This window comes from Triturus cristatus, chromosome 4_1 (genome assembly GCF_964204655.1).
Source record: "Triturus cristatus chromosome 4_1, aTriCri1.1, whole genome shotgun sequence".
Classification (NCBI taxonomy): Eukaryota; Metazoa; Chordata; class Amphibia; order Caudata; family Salamandridae; genus Triturus; species Triturus cristatus.
The window spans coordinates 1,062,607,424-1,062,631,596 of record NC_140585.1 but is presented as its reverse complement, the minus strand read 5'-3'; the positions used below and the strand labels follow the sequence as shown (position 1 = coordinate 1,062,631,596).

At 42.7% G+C, this 24,173-nt stretch overlaps 1 protein-coding gene across 1 annotated transcript in view; it reads right to left on the bottom strand.

Annotated features, from left to right (window-relative positions):
• The window catches only part of ALG12 (ALG12 alpha-1,6-mannosyltransferase), a 90,579-nt gene that overhangs the window by 17,552 nt on the left and 48,854 nt on the right, over positions 1–24,173 (bottom strand). Inside the window, exons 7-9 of the mRNA XM_085654047.1 lie at positions 15,563–15,786; positions 13,615–13,784; positions 8,584–8,659 (exon numbers count right to left, since the gene is read on the bottom strand). Of these exons, the coding sequence (XP_085510173.1) occupies positions 8,584–8,659; positions 13,615–13,784; positions 15,563–15,786 (470 nt within the window). The remainder of the gene's footprint in view (positions 1–8,583; positions 8,660–13,614; positions 13,785–15,562; positions 15,787–24,173) is intronic.

Genomic DNA, 24,173 nt, shown 5'->3' with positions numbered 1-24,173 from the left:
TGAATGCTGTGACAGAATTTGACGACACGTGTGTGAGCCAATGAAGAAACTGAGAGATAACGAATAGTGCTGGCCATTACGAACAGAATGTGCAATGAACTACAGAAGAAGTAACAACTGTCGGATTTCACTAGTTACTTCCTTCTTCCATATGGCTATACTCTGGACTGAAAACAATTGTGACATTTTTAAATCATACATGTAGAAAAATAAAAAATGACCATCCATCTTAGAAGGTTTTTTAAGAAACCAAAATACATACTATACCCAGTTTAATGTAAAACATAAGAAGAAATCCGTCCTTTTGAACCCAACAGGCAGGCCTAAACTCGGGTGCAAATAGTTTGCACCCGAGCAAAGTAATTTTTCTTTCACTTCCCGCTGAGAAACTTGGCCCACCACTGGTGACATTGTTTGGTAAGCAAAGTATACCATTTACTCTTTAGGAGCTCCGTAATAAAAGTAACGAAACAGGTCAAATACATAACTGAATGGAGAACATGCAAACTTGGGCAGAAGCTGTTCAGAATGGGGTGTGTGAATCTTGAGTTTTCTTAAGAGAATAACAAACTTCAGGACAACCGACTTAGCCCAATCAATTGGTAATGAATAGTGCAGTAAACGTCAGGCGCTACACCGGATGTGGAACCTCTATCAGACACCACTTAAAACAATAATGCTCTATGGTCAGAGACAATACAGAAGACTGTGAAGTGGGCAGTATAGCAAGTCTTACATCTACAGTACCAAACTGAATTGAAACTATTGGGGGGACCATCTGTAATTAAATGAACCATGCCACTTTGGAAGGTCAATATTATGCCTGGTTCTCTGTCACACCCTTGAAACCACCATCGTCAGAACTGTACGTTTGCCGCATTATGCTAGAAGCACATCTTTAAAACGTATGCCGCTCACTCATCACTTCGCCTACCGGCCAAACTACTATCAGCCAGTGCTTAATTTGAGCTGGTGGTTTCTGGTGCTCAGCACCAGCACTAAATTATCAGCACTTAATTATTAACACTGGCGCTTTTCATGGGCACCAGTTAAACACATTCATTTATTGGGAGATTTAATGATTTGCCCAGAACCACCGGATGTTGAGCCGACACCGAGATTCAAACCATGTTCCCCATCTTCGAAGTCTGCTGCTCTGACCATTATGCCACATCCTCTCCCCACTTTCATGAATAGTAGTTGGTTTTGTTTTAGGAGGCGCTAATAGGAGAAACGGGCTGGTGCAAGCTTCCACCTAACAAGAGTCCCAGCATTTAGTTTTATTTTTGGGACAAATTAACCACTGCTATCAGCACACTATCAAACATGCGCTTTGAAAGAGCACCGGGAATCTGATGTAAGTAAAAGTGCTTTGTGGCCTCATAAGGTTATGAAGTTCTACATAAGTGTTACAGTACAAAACCACATTTAATTATGCACAAAAGACGACATGTTCCGACCCTCACAGCCCCACCGTCCAAAGCACCACCCATTAAGGAATATGCTACTTACCAGTATGCATCTGTTCTTGGCATGTAGCGCTGCAGATCTACACACTTTTGCATAGATCGCCATCAGGTGTTGGGCCCGGATGTTTGCAGTTTGTTTTTCCTCTTGGAAAGTCTTTGGAAGTCACGAGGTCGGTGACTCCTCCTTTGGATCGTATTGCGCATGGGCTTCGGCTCCATCCTCAGATTGTTCTTCGCCAGCAGGGAAAGATGGAGCGTAGTAATAACAGTGAAGAAACCCATGTGTGTTGTATCTAAATAAGATAAACTGGAACAGATACAGGTAGCCGGGGAGGTGGGTGGGCGTGTGTAGATCTGCAGCTCTACATGCCAAGAACAGATGCATACTGGTAAGTAGCATATTCCGTTCGAGGCATATGAGCTGCAGATTACACACTTTTGCATAGACTATATAGCAGTTCCCAACCTTAGCGGCGACCACCGGTATCTGTAGTGGTTTAAAATAGTGTTTTAAGTACAGCCTGGCCCACACTAGCTTGTTGCTTAGTTTGCACATCTACACAATAGTGTTTGGTGAAAGTGTGTGGTGTTGACCATGTAGCTGCTTTGCAGATATCGTCTAATGGGATGTTCCCTAGAAATGCCATGGAAGCCCCTATCTTTCGTGTAGAATGGGCTTTAGGGGGAACGGAAAGCGTTCGTTTAGATTTGAGGTAGCAAATCTGGATGCATTTTACAATCCACCTAGCTATCCCTGATTTTGAGATGGGGTTGCCCTTGTGTGGTGGAGAGAAAGAGACAAACAGTTGTTTGGTCTTTCGGAAAGGTTGTGTTCTCTCGATGTAGTAAAGTAAGGCTCGTTTGACATCTAGCGTGTGCAGAGCCCTTTCTGCAACGGTCTGAGGTTGCGAGAAAAATACTGGTAGTTCCACAGATTGGTTTAGGTGAAAAGGGGAAATGACTTTAGGTAGGAATTTTGGGTTGGTACGGAGAACAACCTTGTTATGGTGCATTTGAAGAAAAGGTTCTTGTATGGTAAGTGCTTGTATCTCACTGACCCTTCTAAGGGAAGTGATGGCTACACGGAAAGCTGTTTTCCATGTTAGGAATTGCAGTTCGCATTTATGCAAAGTTTCGAAGGGAGGCCCCATCAGCCTTGTGAGAATGATATTTAAGTTCCACACAGGTGAGGGTGGTACTCTGGGGGGAATTATTCTTTTCAGGCCTTCCATGAAGGCTTTAATGGCCAGGTACTCTGAAGAGTGATAGATGTTGCCTGTTTTGTAAGTAAGCTGCAATTGATGCGAGGTGTAGTCGAATGGACGTATAGGCTAGATTACACCTTTGTAAGTGGAGTAAGTAGCCTATGATGTGTTGTATAGACACGTCCAGAGGATTGATGGTGTTGTTTTGGCAATAAACAACAAATCTTTTCCACTTGGCAGCGTAGCAGGCTCTAGTGGTAGGGCGTCTAGCTTCTCTGATGACGTTCATACAGTCAGGGGGAAGATTTAGGTACCCGAATTCTAGGATTTCAGGAGCCAGATCGCAAGGTTGAGCTGAGCTGGGTCCGGGTGCCTGATCTCTCCATGGTTCTGGGTTAGGAGGCATGGTGAGAGGTGTAGCTTTTGGTGTGGTACTACCGAGAGTTCCAGCAGCGTGGTGTACCACGGTTGTCTGGCCCACGTTGGAGCTATTAGTGTGAGGGAGTGCTGTTGTAGTTTTCGCACCACTAATGGAATGAGTGGGAGAGGCGGAAAAGCATACGCAAATTTGCCTGACCAGTTCATCCATATCGCATTTCCTTTGGATAATGGGTGTGGGTATCTGGCGGCGAAGCTTGGGCATTTTGTACTTTCGTGGGTGGCGAAAAGGTCTATCTGCGGATGCCCCCACATTTGAAAAACGGATGAAGAACCTGTGGGTGAAGATCCCACTTGTGGATTTGCTGAGCAGATCTGCCACGGTGTTTTGGACTCCTGGGACATGTTGAGCTAGGAGAAAGATTTTGTGGGGAATTGCCCATCTCCATATGCTCTGTGCTAATTAAGAGAGCTGTGGAGAGTGTGTGCCGCCTTGTTTTTGTATATAATACGTGGCCGTCATGTTGTCTGTGTGAATGAGGACTGCCTTGCCTGAAATCTGTGTTTGAAAAGATTTCAGGGCTAGAAAGATTGCTAGTAACTCCAGATGGTTGATATGGAGTAACGTTTGTTGAGCGTCCATGTGCCCTGCACTGTGAGGTGTAATAGGTGAGCTCCCCAGCCGGAGAGCGATGCGTCCGTTGTTAGTATTATCTGGGGAACCGGGTCCAGGAACGGTCGACCTTTGGAAAGGTTTGTAGGGTTCCACCACTGCAGAGAGCGATGGGTGCGACCATCTACCAACACCAGATCTGTCAGTTGACCCTGGGCCTGGTTCCATTGGCGCGCTAAGCACTCTTGGGGTGGACGCATCTGGAGTCTTGTGTGGGGCACTATAAAAATGCAAGAGGCCATCATCCCTATTAGTTGCATGAACACTCGTGCTGGAAGGGAGTGTTGAGGTACGAATTTTTGTCGCAAAGTCTGAATGCTTGCAATCCTGGCCGGATTGGGGTAGGCTATTGCTTTTGAGGTGTCTATGGTGGCACCGAGGTATTGTTTTATGTAGGATGGTGTTAGCTGGGACTTTTGGTGGTTCACCGTGAAGCCTAGTTGGTGAAGTAGTTGGATTGTGGTGGCGGTGTGGTGTACACATTGATTGTATGAAGTGGCTTTTATCAGCCAATCGTCCAAGTATGGGAAGACGTGAATGTGCTGTCTTCTCAGGTGTGCCGCCACCACCGCTAGGCACTTGGTGAATACCCATGGTGCTGTTGTGACTCCGAACGGGAGCACTTTGAATTGGTAGTGTTGTCCGTCCACTACAAATCTGAGGTACTTTCTGTGAGCATGATGTACTGGAACGTGGAAGTATGCGTCTTTCAAGTCCAGTGTGGTGAGAAAGTCGTTCTGGGAGAGGAGCGGAAGTACCTGCTGAAGCGCTACCATGTGAAAGTGGTCTGAGTGTATGTATGTGTTTAGGGGCCAAAGATCTAGAATAGGTCGTAGAGTCTCGTCCCTTTTTGGTATTAGAAAATATAGGGAGTAGACTCCTAAATTTTGTTGATTGACAGGAACATGTTCTATTGCCTGTTTTTGTAGGAGGGAGATTACCTCCTGCTTTAGTAATGTTGAATGTTCTTGTGACATTGGGCGTTGCCTGGGTGGAATGTTTGGGGGGGGGTAGATGTTAGTTCCAGGCAGTAGCCTGACCGAATTAATCGGGTCACCCATTTGTCTGAGGTGATGGTCTCCTAGACATGAAGGAAATTTTGGAGTCTGCCCCCGACCGGAGTGGAATGGTCTGGGGGGAGCGGGAGGAAGTCATTGGGTAGTAGTTGTGGCAGAACGGGCGTTGTTTGTTTTGCCTCTGCCCTTGTTGTTGTTACCCCTGTAGCCGCCTCTTTGGTAACCTTTTGTAAAGGTGGTCTGAGTAGGGGTTTTGTAGGATGTGGACGCTGTGTCTGAGGAGTAGCCTCTGGATGCACTCCGAAAGGAGGAGCGGCGAAAGGAGCGTCTGGGCGGGTGAGACTGTAAGGCCCCCATGGATTTTGCGGTATCCGTGTCCTTTTTCATCTTTTCTAAGGCCTCATCCACCTTTGGCCCGAATAGATGTTCCTGGTCAAAGGGGTGGTTAAGGATGGAGGCTTGTACTTCTGGTTTAAACCCAGATACCCTTAACCAAGCATGATGACGGAGAAGGACGCTGGTGTTAATGGCCCTGGAGGCTGTGTCTGCTGCATCTAGGGCACAACGTATAGAGGTGTTTGTGATTGTTTTAACCTCTTGAATTAATTCGTTGGCTCTACTTTTATATTTTTCAGGGAGATGGTGCATTATGCTTTCTAATTCGTCATAATGAGCCCTGTCATATCTGGCCAGCAGTGCCTGAGTGTTTGCTATATGCCATATGTTGGATGCTGTGCGTTTGCCTGATTATCTAGCAGTTTTGACTCCTTGTCAGGTGGTGGTGCATCACCTGACGCTTGTGAGTTTGCCCTTTTACGTGCCGTAGATACCACTAAGGAATCTAGTGGAGCTGGTCCTCTGATGTCAGAGGGATCTGAGGGAGCAGGTTTGTATTTCTTTTCAATACATGGGTTAAGGACCCTGGCTCTAACTGGGTCTTTAAAAACTTCTGCCGCATGCTTTACCACCCCTTTGAGCATGGGCAGTATGGAGGTGGACCTATGTGAAGTATCGAATGTGTCTAGGAGGAAATCTTCCTCTACAGGGTCATTATGCATGCCCACCCCGTGATAATGTGCTGCCCTTTGCAAAAGATGGTTAAACCCTAATGAATCTTCTGGCGGAGATGGTCTAGACGGGTAAATATCGTCTTGTGGGACGCTGGGGATATCTGGTATATTATAATCGTCCCATGGATCTGGAGATCCTGTAGGGGTGGGGTCTTGTGGCACATCCCCTGTATCATCATATGGGTCCCCCTGATCATCATCGTCTGGAGACGGAGTAGCAGAACAATGAGGTGGGGGTGGAGAGGGCGGAGGGGGTGGAGGTGGGGAAGGAGGAGGAGGTGGAGGGGAGGGGAAGGGAAGGTATTCTGAACAGAGAGGTGGCAGAGTCCTTCCTCTTTGGAGGTGGAGGCGGAGCAGGCTTCTCCAAATGTCTCTTCTTAATAGAGAGTGTCAAATGTCCAGTTTTTGGATCCTTGGTGAGAGTTTTTTGCAAGGGATCCGGTGTAAATAGATCTGGTGAGGTCATTTGGTCCGTCGGCGCCGAAGGGGTCGGGGCCGATGATTTTTTAGGTTTTTCCGTGCCGGTTTGATGTTTAGAGCCCGGCTTGGGACCCCCTTGTCTCTTGGTCGGCACCGAGATGGGCTTCGGCTTGGAAGTGTCGGTGGCCTTGTGTGATTTGGTCGGTTCCGAAGATGGTGTCGGTGCCGAAGAGCTGGGTTTTGACCCAGAGGGCTTCGGTGCGGAGCTCGGTGTCGAGGTGGAGGCATGTTTCTTTTTTGGTGCCGAAGTGTGTTTCTCGGCACCGCTGGTAGGCTGGCTCGAGCCCGAGCCGCCGGAAGGCTTACTCAGCTTCTTCATCGGGCCCGAAGGTGGGGTGTGTGAAGCAGTGTCTCTGGTCTTGCCTAGGCCCGGAGGCGAAGGCATGACCGAAGCCTTTTTGGGTGTCGGCGCGGGTATGGGAGGGAGTAGATTGGTACTCACGACCCTCTGTGCCAGAGTGATGTCTTCCACATCTGACTCGTCGGCCTCGGAAGCGCTGACAAGGTCCTCTCGATGATGTTCCGGATCGTCGATGTCATCTCCGAAGATGTCGACTGGAATGGACGTCGAGGAGTGTGCCATGTTCCTTCTGGCTCTTCGGTCCCGAATAGTCTTCTTGGATCGGAAGACTTACAGGCCGGACGGTCTCGAGCCTCGTGTTCAGGGGAGAGGCAAAGGTTGCATACTTCATGAAGATCGGTGTGGGGAAATTTGGACCCACATCGAGGGGACTTTTTAAATGGAGTTCTTTCCATGAGTCGGGACCGGAGCCTGGGTAGGCCCGAAGGCCGTCGTCGACGACTGGAACCGAAGGATTGCGTCGATTGGGAAGGCGCGTTGATTGAAGAGATCGTGATCGAAACAATACAGCAATTGGGGTGAGGATTGCGCGTGGATTGTCGAACTGGAAGCTGTTCGGAACCGGAGCGCGAAGATTACATCCGAGCCCGATGGCGGAAAAAAACAATCTGAGGATGGAGCCGAAGCCCATGTGCAGTACGATCCAAAGGAGGAGTCACCAACCTCGTGACTTCCAAAGACTTTCCAAGAGGAAAAACAAACAGCAAACATCCGGGCCCAACACCAGATGGCTATCTATGCAAAAGTGTGTAATCTGCAGCTCATATGCCTCGAACAAAAGGTTTTTGTTTAGATAATGAAGCCCATGAAGTAGCAGGCATTCCTTGCTGGCAGAACAGCAGAAAATTTGATTTGCTCTACCCTGTGGCATGATGTGGGTATGGACATGATGATTCTGAGAGAACCCCCTTTAAGAGCAGATTTTGACAGCACAGGGTAGTGGACAGCCTGTCATGAGAGAACTGCACAACTTGACTTTATTTGTTTGAGGATTCTAAAGTGTCGAATACCAGATTTTGACATGTGAACATCCAACAGACCACACAGATGCAACACAGAATGAAAGCAGCAGCAATCGTTATAAAACCATGAATCCATTCCAGTATACTGAATATGAATAGCCAAAACATGTTTTGAAGTGCTCTAAGAAATGCATGGAATGTAACAACATCTTTGGGTAGCTCGCTTCTGTTACAGTCTTAAGACTATAGAAGGGGCACTACTTTAAAGGGCACTTCAAAAAACATTGGTCTTTATTGGTTTATGTATAAAAAAGGGTTTAAAGGGAATTGTTTTGAATGCTGAAAAATTGCTGTTTGTAGAAATTTTGCATTAAATATGTTCAGAAACCTCCCCCAAAGGCGTGTCCTCACAAGTAAAACAATGTTTGGGAGTCTGGCAGGGTTTTAATTTTATGCGACTATTAAAAGAGGCTGCCTTTTCCATTTTTTTATGGGATGGGAACCAGCTTTCCGGAAGAAACATATGCTCCCACTAAGGCCCGATAAAATATTTCTTCTCACTCACCAATATTGGTGAAGTATGGTCTTTTTTAAATTCATTTATTTACTTTTGCCACAAGAAGTAACCCACTTCCACAAATCTGAAGTCAAAAGGTTGGATTGAGCTATTTCTTCTCACTTGCATTCTGGAACTGCTCATAAAACTAAAAAATATTGCGTTACTTAGGTAATTTTTCATATCAAAACAAAATGATATAAGTCACTAACACCAGCTAGGAAATTAGAAAAATTAAACATGCTACTTGCCCCCATGTGTGTTGTTTTTTGGAAAAACTTCTGAACAATTTACACATATTTAACGAGCATAGCAACTAGAACTTTGTTTGTGATTCTCCCCTCCCCCGAAAAATCAAGAAATACAAGTTGTGTTATATTTACTTTAAAGGGAAAAGAAGCCTGAAAACTTACTTCCAGCCAGGGTTGACTTCCAGGAAGCGAGAAATTCCAGTCTGTGCGGCGGCCACATCAATATGCAGAGACACGCCTGTAAACAAAGCACGTCAAAGTTGGGAAACCAGTGGGACAAGAGCCATGTTACTAACGGTAGACTGATTCAAAGAGACTGAAGCAATTCTAAACCTTCGACTGTGTGGTCCTCAGCATCTGTGTGCATCTGTCACTCACGAGCCCTAGTGTTTGCAAGGTGATGGGTTATAGTGTACATTTTTCAAGTCAATATAATAAAGAAACAATTTTAGGACTTCACAGAAGGAGTTGGACATTTTATTTAGAGGCGGTTGAGAGGTGGACTCATATTGTGTGGATATAATGAAACGAACACTATGAAATCATCCATGCTAAAACAATGACGAAAAGTACAATTTTTAACTAAGAAGCAAAATTATTAGGGCATAAAGAGACATTAAAATACAAAAAAGTGACAGACCTGAGTGGAACAAGATCATACAATTAGGGGAAGCAGCACGCATTACGAGGGACAAATGATTGGTTCCAACCCTAACTTTGCAAGCACGAAGTAGCTAAGCTAGAAGATAAAAATACACCTGTGTCCTAGGCCTCTAAAGTTTACAGTTTGTTACTGTTTCTCCCACTGGACAAAGAAAAGAGACATGCAGGTTGTTGACCCCAGCAGTGATAAGGGAGCTGCATAAGAATGTGTTTGTGGATAAGGAACCTAAAAAAAATGCTAAGGGCCCGATCTAGAGTTTAGTGGAATGGAACCTTTATCACAAACATGATGGATAGCCGTCCGCCGTATTTCATGTTCGTTATATCATATGAGACTTGTAATATGGAGGATGGGAGTATCTTATCTGACAAACTCTAAATTAGGCCCATAGTCTTAGCTTATTACTGTAGTTCATTTTCACTAGACCCATGGTGCTTGTCTGGCCCATCACAAGATAGTGGTACAAAACAGTAAGGGGATAGGAAAAAAATTAGCAGACCAGGAGGGACAAGAGCAGTAGAAGTACGCAAGGACACAACTTCAAAACGAAGGAGGAAAAGGCGCAGAAACTGCAGAAGGAAAGTGAGGAGAGAAGTGGTGAGAAAAATGAGGCAACGGATGGGTGTCGTGATTGAACTTCTCTAACGCACACTGCAAATATAATTGCTGGTCATTTAGTTACCAGACTACTTATCTGCACAATGCGAAGGGGAAACTAAACTATTAATCTGGACTGTGACCGCAGCCTTGGTCTTGGCTGAAACGGAGGTCCAAGGTTTGAGGTTAAAAGAGCAATGGGTATCAAAGGAAAAGTAGTACAGTCAGGTAGGCTGCTGTAGATTCTGTAATAAGTACAGACATAGTGAACAAGCATTAGCATAGCCAATAGGTCTCGTTTTTGGAACCTTATAATTATTTAGTTATGCAGCACAATATCCTTGGTGCAACAACATCAACTGTTGCACGGCTAAACACTTATAAGGTCCCAAAGGCGAGACCTATTGGCTATGCCTTTGGGACCTTATAAGTGTTGCAACAGTAGATGTTGTTGCACCAAGGCTATTGTGCTGCATAACTAAATACTTATAAGGTCCCAAAAGCGAGACCTATTGGCTGTGCCAATGCTTGGAGAGGGATGCTGTTGAAAGATTTCAACACGGCTCAATTGGTGAGGGTAAACCCAGAGCAGGTCCAATTTTACGATAGGACACAGACTTTCTAAACACAAATTTCTTTCCACCTCTGTCTTTGATTCTATCTCAGGCTCACATTCCTGTCGCAGGGACCTAAAAAGGAAGCACATTTCAAATAAAATACAGATAACAAAGAGAATGTTTTTAGAGACTTGGTGCAAGCTTTGTCTGTTACTTCTGGTTTTAGCTATGAATCATCATGAAATATGTGCAAGCGCTGCAGAAGATTGGGCAACCTTGTGCCGCACGAGATGGCAACAAATGTGGGAACGTGATACTCAACTATCTTTCAAGGAACAGTTGAAAGCCATCTTGCTTTGTTTTTTTTCTCACCATCTTGAACTAGGCTAACAGCATGATTCAACAAGGATTGGCAAAGTCTGTCCTTTCATAGGGTGCCACCTGGCCGTTTTTAAACGGGCATGACCTGTATTTTAATCTCCCGGTCATTATCAAAGTAAGACCAAACTGGCCATCATGTTCACAATCTTTTCCCATTTTGAGCACGCCGATGTTGGTGGGAGTGATGCCACCCTTTGAATATTACAAATGTAGCACAATTTAGGAGTGGATGGAAGGCAGCAGTCACGGGAACCAATAACAGGGGAGGGGTTGCACGGCACCATGCAGAAATAAAGGCACGTGTTGAAGGGCGGTGCTCACCTCCTTGAATTTAGAGTGAAAGTGGTGCAGTTGATAAATAAATAATAATGGGGCGCTTAAAGTGAAAGCGGGCCTTTGGTAAATAAATAAATAAAGGTGCGCTTAAAGTGAAAGTGGGCCATTGGTAAATAAATAAAGGCTCGCTAAAATTGAAAGCGGCAGGCACCGTTTATAAATAAATAAAAGCACGCTTAAAGGGGTGAGGTGGTGTGGGGACCAGCACAGTGAGGTTAAGAGTGGACAGCAGCGTCAAAGTTGAATAAGCACAACACAAACAAGCAGCGTCATCGGCGGGTTGACGGGGCGGGCATGCATTGTTGTAGGAGGGGTGAGGTGGTGCGGGGAAGGGCACAGGGAGATTGAGAGGCCAAGCAAAAAAAAACAAGACCCGCAGCCGCGAGATGCGCTCTGTGGTGGGGGAGGGGGAGGGGCATTGAAGCGCGAGCAAGACAGAGAGGCGAAGCACGCATGCTTGGGAGAGCGAGAGGAAAGCCAGATGGCGCCTCTGCTCGTAACTGTGCGCATAACCTCATGCTCTATGCCACCCAAAAAGCTGTGGTCGGCTTTTTAAAGCCCACTCACTAAAAGTCTCGCCAGAGCAGTGCATGCGCTGGCTGAGGCAAGACCTAAAAAGGGGGCACACCCAGCTGGGTTGTATACTAGATCAAACTGATGCTAGGCTTAAAATCGGAGCACAGCGATAATGGGAGACACTGGTGCTGGGTTAGATAATAGAGCACACTGATGTTAGATTCAATACTGAGGCACACCGATTCGGTGTTGATAGCAAAGGGCAGGCCTGACCTCACAACTGCCTCACCTTTCACATCCATAAGTTCAGTCTCACGCTTCACCCCTACCATCTATCAAATTCCAGTGTTCAGGAAGAACTATTCAGCAGGTCCTTACAATATATCCTATGGGAGTTATAATTCAGCGAACTGATCCGCCAAGATCTAAATCAGGTTCAAAGTCTTCATGGAATTTCTAAAGATGGCCCTGTTTTCATCAGCACCACTTCAGTGTCCTGATCTCCAACCTCCAGCGACTAGAATGCAGACAATACACATCCCCTGTCTGGGTATTCAGCTTCCATCTTGTGCCATTCAAAACAAAGGACATCCAAAAAGAATTCCACTGATTTCAGTACCCAGACTCATACATGCACAGAGTTGTACTACTTAAGTTCTACTACACACATAACCACACACAATCCACACATAGGATATCAGCACAGGTGCAGAGTTTACACATAAAAGCAAAACTTTATATGAGAGGACATTAGCCCACACACTCACTGACACAGATAACAAGGATTGGGACTTGCCTTTGGAGCCTATTGGCCTTCCCAATGGGGTTTAGCATTGCTTTACAGAATCCCCAATGCTGTACAGTATGGCTAAAGCAGAATCCAATTTAAGAAAAAAGAAAGGCGCTATGATGCTGTGGCCATGTCATTTTCTAGGTGAGTGCAAATCATAAGCCTACAAAATGCACAGGCTGTTTTCTTTTAATTTACGGATCTGAGTAAATAAAAAGTGTTTTCTTTTCCCAAAGTAAGAATCGGTACGCAATATACTGGGCACGGGTAGAGATAAGCAACATGGAGGGCGCAGTTACGGGGAAGCATCATGGAGGGCAGATGCAATAGGAAGGCGGAGGATAGAAATAACAGAGACAGGGGACTGAAGCAACACAGAGGGCGAGGGAGAAATTAACAACATGGGGGAAAGAGCAACATGGAGCGTGGGGAACAGAAGGGGAAAAAGCACAGGGGGAGAAGCAAATAAGGGTGAGCGCAACTTTATGCTACCTAGGAATACATTCCTGCAGTCAAGACATCCAGCTTCTCTAACATCAAGGGTAGACCATCAATTGTGACTCAGTTTGCACTGGCCAGGGATAAAGAAAACAGAGAGTACAATTTACAAAGTGCACACAGTAGGGTTTTGGTTTACCATTATCTCTTTGCTTATTCATAATCAACTTTTGATAGTAACCAAAGAGCAAACGCTATTTTTTTTGTTGCTTTAGACGGACTATTAGAAATGTCAACTCTTAGTCATAGAAGCATATTTCTCCTTTTTTTCTATACAGAGGATCACTCTTTCACATTTAGGGAAACTGAACTAATCTCCGAGTGAGGTGGAGACCTCATTAACCAGAAACGGCCACATTAGGAACCTATAATTTTCTTCTGTGTCCACCAGGAACCACAATGCAACGAGAACATTGTGGTTCATACCAGGTGGCATACAGATGGGTGAGCAAGTTTTTCTATAATTTATTTTGCAAAGACATTAGTTTGTAGATTTTGAATAATGAATCCACTTTTTATCCAATTCTATAATATGATTATATGGGACGCGATTTGCAAACTAAATAGTTCTCGTTAATCATTCTCTGAAGGACGAAAGGGATTTAAGCTGGTGATCTTGAAGTTAACTATAGAATTTCGCAGCTGGCATTTTACCACACTGAACTACTTTACTGGCATAGTTTGTAACAAAATACACTTTTGTCCTACAGTTTGAAGTGTTTCAATAAAAGACTTAAAAATGGTAAGACAAACACATTTACATTACACGAACTCCAGTTTTGCTCAAGTGTGGGCAGCAGAGGTTTGTTGTTGAAGGCAGGGCATGTTCTTTTGGGCTCCTTTTGTTTACCAACCTGCTGTAGGAGGCACCAGTCGGTGCAGTTGCTGGACTGCTTGTCCTCCAGGGTAGTTGAAATGTGATGCATAAAGAGAAGCTGCGGAATAAGCTGTGTTTGCCAACAGGTGAGCCAACACACACAGAGCTCCAGCTTTGTGCAGCCAGGATTTCTGGTAGTTATTTAACCTGCCAAAAACAGATGAGACACAATTTAGTTAAAATCAGAGACAGCGAACAAAAGGAAGCCGAGTGCTCATCTGAAGCCACATAACGCCATGAGATTAAATCCGAGACTCTATTCAATACTTCATCTAGCCAAAGTACGGCAATTCACATGAGATAAATATAGTACAAAATCCTTGATGTCAGGTAACATCTGATAGAAAAAAATATATATTTCTGAGGAGCAATCTGATCAGAAAGTGGAGTTTTTTGAGGCAAATAGTCTAAACACTGAATTTGTAAGACACCCACAAAAGACATATATCACTACCACATAGCTTGAAAAGAGGGAGAATACGGGATATTGAGGGACACGCACTTCCCGTTCATGGAGGAGCAGGAGCAGTGCTTAATTTGTGCAAACGGTTGCAGGTGAGGGGAACCGGCACTCGTTTTTGGAGTCAGGGTTTTATTTTTCTTCATCGGACTTTGACAAAGAGCCAGGGGGCGAAACGAAGGAGGCAAAAGATAAAAGATAGAAAAACAGCAAAATAAGGAGTAAGCGGGGTGAAAAAGAACCCGCTAAAATGAGATAAAGACGCAGGAGGTAGAGGGTGGAGGGTGGTGGAAGAAAAAGACCTGAGGTGGAATCAAGACAAGGCAATCTCGCCATTCCACAGCCCCTGGCATTCCACAGGGCCAGTGGCGGGCTTCAAAGAGAACCACTGGGCCCCTGTTCTTATTTCTTAAGATTATTATTATTTTATTTTTTTAACAAATTAAACACTGGGGTTAACTCTATAACACATGGTTCTAAATGTTATTTTTTCATCCTTGCAACCACACGGCTACTTGTACATTCTGGCAGTGGAGGAGGAGTTGATCAATGGATTATGACTCGTAGTGGGCTGAAGAAAGCCAGCATCGAGGACTGAAAGTATTAAAGATTTGGTAAATGAGCATTTATTTAAATAGGGGAAGCTTGTTGGAGTCTTTTGTATTTTTTGACTTCATTCAACAGTGCTTTATAGTATCCTAAAGTGGTTGGATAGTATCAAACTGGCGATCGAAAAACTCCTAAAATAAATACATAAATAAAATATAGTCACAGACAGTAATTACAGCACCAAATCTGCATACAATGTGCCTTAAAAAAAAAAACAAGATGTGAATCAAGGCTATGCTAAGTCAATTGAAGAACAACTCCCCTTAGACCTATATTATTTTACATCAGATTATATCTGTGCATGAATTAATAGCTGCATATAATCCATACATAAATCCACCAATACATAGTTTTTTTCTTTTTTTATATAAAATATTTTATTATTATAACAGTAAATTTGCCAATTAGTACAATCATATAACTGTTGTAAATCAGTCTTCATTATTTTATAAAACAGTGCAATTTATTTCATGTTGTGAAAACAATATTCATTCAAAGAATAGGTGTTTTTTTACCAGAAGAATTTTTTTTGTAATCTATACAAATAGCAACCCCCTACTCATGAAGACAAATAATGCTCAAACACAATCATAACTCTGACTCATTCTCAGTCATACAAAACACATATACTCAATGGGTTCAAGGAGCACATAGATGTAAGACCATCTCCAATATTTGGTTCAGATGACAGCAACCTAAATAGGTCTGGGCGCACGTGGTCACAGACAGTAATTACAGCACCAAATCTGCATACAATGTGCCTTAAAAAAATAAAAAAAACAAGATGTGAATCAAAGCTATGCTAAGTTCAAAGCTTTGAAGCAGCAGAAACAAACTAACAGCATCCGATACCTACCAATACGCACAACCTCTTGCAGCCACAATATTCAAGACCGGGAATGTGTAGATGATAAACCGCAGCTCTTTGTGAGGTAGAAAAGAGTACAAGAAAATGAACCCAAATGTTGGCAGGATCAGCATATGAGTCCTTTTATCTAAGGCGCCGAAAGGCAAAAATACAACACTACAAGCTAAAGCTCGTGGCAAAGCTGAAAAGAAATACCAAAGGAAAGGGGATGTCTGTACAGTCAGAGTTAAGGAAATCTGTAGGATTAGCACAAATATTCAGAAAGCAGATTCTAACCAGGGAAACAAAATATAATTTGACGTTAATCACAGCCATAAATGCCATCTTTTACACAAAAGAATTGTCCAAGACAAAAAAATTGCTTATGTGAACATTGCATTTTATGAGCTTTGTCAAAGACTATAATTTTTCTAACAATTAAAATTAACTACTGTCGTAATCTCGGTTAGAATGCCAACATAAAAGCACTGGGGTAATATCGCAGAAGTGACTTAAGAGTGAATTGAGAATCTGTGGCCGCAGCAACCTTTACAACCTTTTCCCCAAATCAATGAAAGTGGATAAAGGAACTGTAAGAGCGTTACATTGTGGAGCTGCCCGGACTCCCTAAAATCATGGTGTAGATAGCAGATATGTTTTTCAGATGACAGGACTGGATAAGGTGCTTTCATATGGTCACCACAGACGCCATCACCATAATTTCCTTTTTGCACCGATTATGGTAACCTCTTGTATCACTGTTCACCAGCAAAATGAATAAACAACTTACAGCAGAATCAAAAAGCAGTGGGTGAGGGTCTCATTCGGCTTGGAGCGAGAGAATACAGATTGTGGTACCATTTTTGGAAAAATGTTTAATTCCTGGGTCATTTGGTATCCTGTTTTAAAGTTTTGGGCACTTACACAGCTTGGTTAGAAACTAATGTTCAGACCTTTTGAAGATTCATTGTTAGAAAATCTGAACTTCACGAACAGTTTGGGTTTTCGACAGAGGAGATTCAAGAAACTAGCCTGGGAGTGAAACATCAGGACCTCCAAGTGAGACTATGCCCAGAGTGCCAGTGGAGCCTACGTGAACACGTATTCAACGGAAAAAATTGCAATTTGGCACTCGACAATTTGTGCTAAATGAAAACTACCCAAGGACAGATTAGTAGCCAAGTCTATTAAGTCATTCCTGCCCCGATTTTATTTACTGTAACCTATTTATATCCTCCATGCACCTTCTTGCGCGCCCCACAGCACTGATCTCAGTGCCTTCCCCAATCCTACCCTCATCTCTGCTAGCTATCTGAGAACTGAAAGGATGTTCAAGTTTCCCCTACAACGAAATTATGTATCGAATAGGAACCATGTAATCACAGGATTATTCTATACATTTCCAATTTAAATCTACAACTTCAATTAATCTTTACAGTGGCCCTTAGAACCCATAGCCTCTCCAGAAGATATAAAGAGAAAAACAACAGGATCTCATTTGAAATACATCACAGAAATGTCTCGCTTTTTGGACACTGCTTCTTACTGATGCTTCCCAACAGTAGAAAGGCAACATCAAACTATAATTACATTTAACACATCGATTTCAGAAGTAACCACCTACCTCCATCCCTTTTGACCACCCCTGCAGAAATCCGTTAAGATCTTCAAGTGAAGGCTAACATCAATACAGTCACACCTTAAGAAATCTTTAATTTAGTTTTTAGGTCGAGCCTGGGCAGTGCATGCGCTGCTCTGCGAGCTATGCTGTATTAGTATGGAATAGAAGCCCCGCCCACATTTTTCATTGGCTTGTGTCTTTATCCTTTGTAAATGCTGGCTTCTGATTCGGTAATCGGCTTGTTTATCCCTCCTTAGTACCGCCTTGTCTTCATTTGTAACCTCCCATGAGGATTGGCTCTTTTACTTCTGTTGTTACACCGTCTGTGTTAATTTAGACTGTAAGCACTATTTCTTTTGTGAGTTTGGCTCTGCAGCCTCGGCTGTAATAATGGCTGCAATGCCTTTCTTTTTTTTTTTTTTACGTTTGATACAATGGTGGCACCCGCACCTAAGCTTTAAAGATCTTAAGCTAAAGCGCGGGTGCCGCAATTGCTTCAAAAGTAAAGAAATAGAAAAATGACAGGTGCATTAATTTCTATTTCTTCACTTTTGAAGCAATCACGGCCCCCGCGCCTTATCTTAAGATGTTCAAAGCCTAAGCGAGGGTGCCGCCATTTTTTTCTATTTGTTTACTTTTCTTACAATCCCTGCTTCCACCCTTCAGCTTTAAATAACTTAAGCTAAAGCGCGGGTGTCGCAATCCATTTCCAATGCAATACTATTGCATTGCAAATGCTTGGGTTTTAATGTCATCATTAAACATTAATGCCTCTGACTGACAAGCCTTCTCAGTGCCTCCAGCCTGCAGCAGTTGTTGGCCCTACAGCTGGGCTTGGCTCGGTAGCCAAAGTGATATCAGACGGTGTGCCGCAAGCATAATTACCCATGTCAGAACACAGCCAGCTCCTTTTGTTTCTGGCCTGCTGGGGATCCTCCTTTGAGAAGAGACATGTTCTCTCTACAGGTGATGTCTTTCTTTTACAAATTAACAAAGTTGCATTCGTTCACAATTGTAGTGCACAATTTCTCTGACCCCACTGTGGAAAAGTGCTCACCACAACCGTAGGCAAGAGCGGACGTTTGTCAAAATAGATGTTGAAGCCACAGGCTCAAAACTTATGATAAATGTAAATAAACAGAAAATCTGCTTTGGATTAGCTAATAAATTCTGAATGATCTTGGAGGACATACATTTCTGCTAAATTAGCTTGTTAATTTGAACTCCTTCAGCACAGCACTGTTTCTGACTGGCCGTTCACCTTGTCCGGACCTAGAACCACAGACTCGATTTTTTGTATTCTGAGTTTGAGAACAGTAGTACCATTTAGTTTGGTAATAATAGCATTTGTTTTTATTCTTCGACATCTTGTGCTGAGTGCTATATAAAAAATTACAGTGTTTAGTTTTATAATTCAAATGCAGATCTTTGAGTATGTGTAAGCGCGCACATGAACTGCAAGGGAGACCCCGAAGAGGTTTCTCAACATAGATGTCATAATGTTTGCTTTTCTTGTTCTTCCCGAGGCATTTTTTCAGACAGATCGTCTCCGCAGTGCACTTTTGTCACAGGGTGAGAAGTGGAAATAGTTAATGTGATTTAACTGAAGAGTTCTGTCTCCCAACACTCCACAGCAAATCATTGTTTGACTGACTGCACCTATTCCCATGGCATGTGCAATGATATCATTCTATATCTTAATCAACACTGACGTCTGATGACAGGTTTAGTATAGAACATAACAGGCAAGTCTAGTAGGGGATTCAAAGGTCCAGAAAACATACTAAAATGAGATAACACTGTAATAGTGGGGGGCATCTCGGGTGCCTGGGGCACTAAAGAACCAGGTTGTCCCTTCAAGATCCAAATATTACAAACTCCTAAGAGAAGGGGTGGTGACATTTTCCTCCACTAATCAAAAGTCACGTACTTGCCCTGAGAAAAAGAAATATAACTTTATAATTTTGATACTTGGACTAGAATTAGCATTAACTGTCACGCCAGCCCCCAACCCGCAAAAAAAAATCTCCCTGCCAAAATTTATACATACATACATACACACATATAAACTTTTGGTAGGACTCTCCATCCATTGGTCTCTTGAGGTGTTATTCACATTTTGCTTCTGCCTCCACACTAATCAGCTTGCAGCAATGGTTACAAGGAGCAACCACATTTTACCTGATCACATATGCTCAGCCACCGGAAAAACAAGTATATGCAATGCGATAGGTCTCGCATTTGCGAGAGTTTGAGCTATAGGCATTGTAAATGACAATGCTTTTATTTATGTTTTGGTTTTTAAAACATAAAATCAAGGGCATTCTCCTTTACAATGCCAATAGTTCAAACTCATGTAAATGCGAGACCTATTGCATTGCAGATGCTTATATTAGCTGTAAATATTGCTTGTTGTCCATTTGTTTACTGTAAGTGTACAGTAAATTTTTTGGCTCTACATTACAATTTCATAATTCTGAACATATGTAACATATACAGGTCGTCTGCCATAAAAACACTTCAATGTATAGTTGAGAGAGGTGTGTGTTTGTGTGTCTCCAATCCTAGCATGTTGTCCATTTGTTCACTGGAAGAGTACAGTCATGTATTTTGTGGTTCAAATTGATAATTCTGAACATATATAACACATACATGTTATCTGCCATAAAAAACTTCAATGTATTGTTGAGAGAGAGAAAGAGAGTCTCTTCAATCCTTGTTCTTGTCAGTCTTTAATTTTGCGGCACACCGTTCATTCCTAGTTGTTTTTCGGTATGTGGTCCATGTGATTTGATATTTCGTAGCTATTACTTGACTTTTATGTTCAAGGTGCTTGTTCTGATGGTTCTTTATGTACAATAGGATAGGTGTACATTATGTGTTCTTTCTAATCGATTCTAACAATGTATATGTTCCAGTTTCTTCCACAGTGTTTACATTAAGGGGGCTGTCATCATTTTTCCATCCCCGATGCCAATATGGCGTTTCAGACTGGTTTCTAGTGCTTTATTTTTTTGTGATTACGAGTGTGTTCTGTACCTCAGACAATTTTTACAGATTGTTCTTCCACACGAAAATATGAGATGTATTTGTGGATTTCCAATTGATAGCTATTTGCCTTTTTACTAGCCCTTGCTTAAAGTGAGCAAAACTACACAATAGCTGTTTTTGTTTCAGTATCACCATCAGCCCAAGTAAGCATACATAGGGTTTACACAGATTAGGTCTAACATACAGTTCTGTGACTAAGTTCGTGATTAATGCACAATAGTTTGTATTAATTGCAAATTACAGCATCATGTGTATGAAGTCTGCATCTTATTTCCTTCATCGTGGGCAGACACTCAGTACTATTTTGTGAAGTCGTACTGGTATCAGGTAAATTCTGTGTAAAATATTGAATTCCATTAGTCTGAAGTTTTCATTTCTTAAAGCTTGCTTAGGGAACATGAATATGGATGCCCATTCTGAAGCTGTCAGTTGCCTATCTACTTATATGTACCATCTACTCTTGGTCCAGGTTAACCTTTGATGTGTTCTGAACATTTTGATACAATATAGTAATAGCCTTCTGATTTGGGCAATGAGTGAGAAGCATATGTAATGTAATATGGGTTGGGGGTTCTGTATCTATCACTTCTCCACGCCTGCCTGGTCAGCCATTCAAGAGAGTTGTAAGTCAAGAATTTATACAATGTTTTTATTAAGCTGCTGAATGTGTGTGTGCAAAGGGGCCTGGCACTTTAAAGATTTTATAGATATGCCATTCAGCAGTGTTAACTACTCACGCTAGTTTCTTAAACTTACAGTGACACTACAGTGGCAGCTTCAGAAATTATGCCTTACTAGTCTTGGTGCAATTGAGGGTCCATTTCCAACAGTACTTGGCTGTATTCCAGTGCTCTACATATGTTCCTTTTTATGGTCTCCGTCTCTTTATGGTATACCTGAATTGCCAGGTGTCTGAAGGATATGGTTTCCCACTTTAGGGGTATTGTAGGCAAATTGTGTTCACTGTGCTGGTCCGGTGCTCGGTTATAACGGACAAGATGTACTCTCATTTACTTTTAGGACAGATACCCTGATAAAACTTTCAAGTGTGGACACAAGTGGCACAAGATCTGAGGAAGAATCCTGGATGTGTAATAATACGTCATCTGTTCATAAGTGGGATAAAGTACCCAATGCCGTACATTTTAAGGATATTGTAAGTCACTGAGGAGTTCCAAGACCACGTAGAGGAATGAGGGCAAAGGTCGAGTTCCTTTATAAGATTCTGGAACTCTGAAGTGACTTGCAATATTTGTTTACCGTACGACAGAGGGTATTTTCTTTCCTTATAATACAGGGTCGCACCATCTCCCTTAGCACAAACTGCTTAAATCTTGGTGTTTTGCACTTTCATATGAAAAATAGTATGCTTGCAGACATGAAGTAGCAAGGTAGAATCTGTAGTGTGAATTCAAACACATTAAAAAGTAGATCGCATTTTGTTGTAAAAAGATATTAGAATTAGTTTCATGCAAGTCAGATTAAGAAAATGCTGTACCTCAGAATGTGTAGAAACATACAGAAATGCTCTCCATTCTGTAATGACTTAGGGCCATATATATGAGGCCAATTTGCGATTCGCAGAATTTCAACGTTTGCGATCGCAAATTCAGCGTTTGCGATCGCAAATTAGCAGTGTGCAATGTACCACACAAAAACCCTCTCGCAAAGGAATTGCAAATTTTGCGATTCCCTATTTTGCGATTGCATTTAAGGAGTCGCAAATTGTGATTCCTTAAATGCAATGTAAGAAGCACAAAAGAAAGTGCGATTTGGCCTTAAGGAATCGCAAATTAACACCAACTTCAAGGTAAATTGCGATTTCACTTAAAAATGCACTATTTTGCATTTTTTAAAGTACCACGTGGCGCACATACATGCCCTTAGGGCATGTATGTGTGCCACATGTGCACAAATGCACATTTCAGAGGTGCACTTTTGACACCCCGGCACCCTTGAAATTGAATTCTCAATTTGCGATTCTTTAATTGCTAATCGCAAATTGAGAATGCCTTCCCATTCATTCCTATGGGCCTCCTAGCCCATAGGAATGAATGGGAAGGTATTCCTTATTTGCGAATCTCAATTTGCAATTCGCAAATAAGGAATAGGTGGGATTCGCAAAATTATTAGCAAATCCCACATACATTGCATTTTGCGATTCTCGAATTGCGATTCGCTTTAAATCGCAATTTGAGAATCGCAAAACTCTATTTTGATACATATGGCCCTTAGTGTGGGAAAAATAAACAAGCCATCATTAATATCTCTTCAGCTGTTCATTGTAGAAAAACAGATAAGAAGAATGAAAATCCAGCTCTCGTTTTGTTTAAACTTCAGCTATGAATCATACTCTGCGACCTGCCTTTCACCTTGACTGCCGGCTCTGACAGAGGCATTGTGACACCACAAGTCATTTCCAATAACTTATTACAGCTGAGCAGCTACATTATTTTTTACAGGGGACTAGAGACCTCACAATTTGACTGCAATAAGGATATAATGGACAGAACTTTATAGAGGGATTGCAGGCTCCCATGCATTAAAATTAAATTATGTGGGAGTGTTTTTTAATTGTTGTTCCCTTGCATGCTTTTCTCTCCTGACTATTTCTGCAGGAGGCTCCATTAGAAAGGCGAGCAGGAAAGAAGACAATGGCCAACTCTGCCTGGTCTCCTTTTGCACCTCCCGAGAGCCTGATATGACGGCGCACACAAACAGTCAGGTGTGAGTATAAAAACTGAACTAGTCTCCAACTGCTACACGTTCATGACTGCAAATTACCCAATTGAGTTGTTGAATGCTTCTTCCATGCCATTAAGTTGCACTGCTGCCTTTTTGGCTGCTATCAGGATTTTATCTGGTAAGTGGAATAGACGTACTAATCTCGATGGCTCTCAGTGAAGTAAGTCGGGTAGGCATGAGTTCTACTGTTTAGCAGGATCTTATCCAGGAGCTTGTTGTAATTTAGGTTTACCATTGATAATGGATGGTAGGAAGCTGCCTCAAGTGGGATCTTGAACGGCTTAGGGAGTGAGAAATATTTAATGTTTAGAATTCCAAAATCCTCTCATTGTCAAACCTTTCAATGCACTGCACTGATTTATCTGCAGACACCAATTATAGTTCACCACCACCCATCAGAATATGAGATACTTCACCAACACTTTAAATAAACCCTCATTCTTAGTTTTTTTGTATCTGAAATCTAATCGTTGCTGGACTCTGCCTCCGTCCACAATGATCGCTGGTAGGAAATGTCTATTGTTTACCTATGGATTCCTCAAGCGTTCGATTTTGTCAACAGGTCACGCTTGTGGTCGGTCCTTTTAAACTATGGGTTGGATGAGGCTCTGGTTCACTTTCTGGCATATTTGCACAGGGACTTGAAGGCACGGGTAAGGATTAGTAATGATGGGGAGGTCTCAGGGACATAGTTATTGGTAGAGGGGTCAGACAGGGATGTGTACTGGCCCCTCTGCTATTTATTCTTTATATAAACGAATTACATAATGCCCTATCAGAACTCACTAATGACGTACCAAAAATGTATGGAAATGTACTTCCCGCGCTTTTATATCCGGATGATGCGGTCCTTATGGGCCGCACTCCGAACGCACTGCGCACTTTAGTTGGGGGCTTCGTATCTTTTATGGCAGACCTAGACCTCTGCACCAATTTTAATAAATCTTCCATAATGACTTGTGGCCCAAAAAAACACTGTATGAATTCAATAACCTCAGGCCATGAACGCCTACTACGCACTCGCACTTTTCCCTATTTGGGCTTAGTATTTTCTGACACTGGATCTTGGGCAGCTCATGCTGCCCACAGCAGAAGTAAGTTTTTAAAAGCAACTAACTCTATTTTGAGTCTTCCTCAACCTAAACACAGGCAGAGGTAGTTTTACCCTTAATGAAGATTTATAAATCGCAGTGTATCCCCACC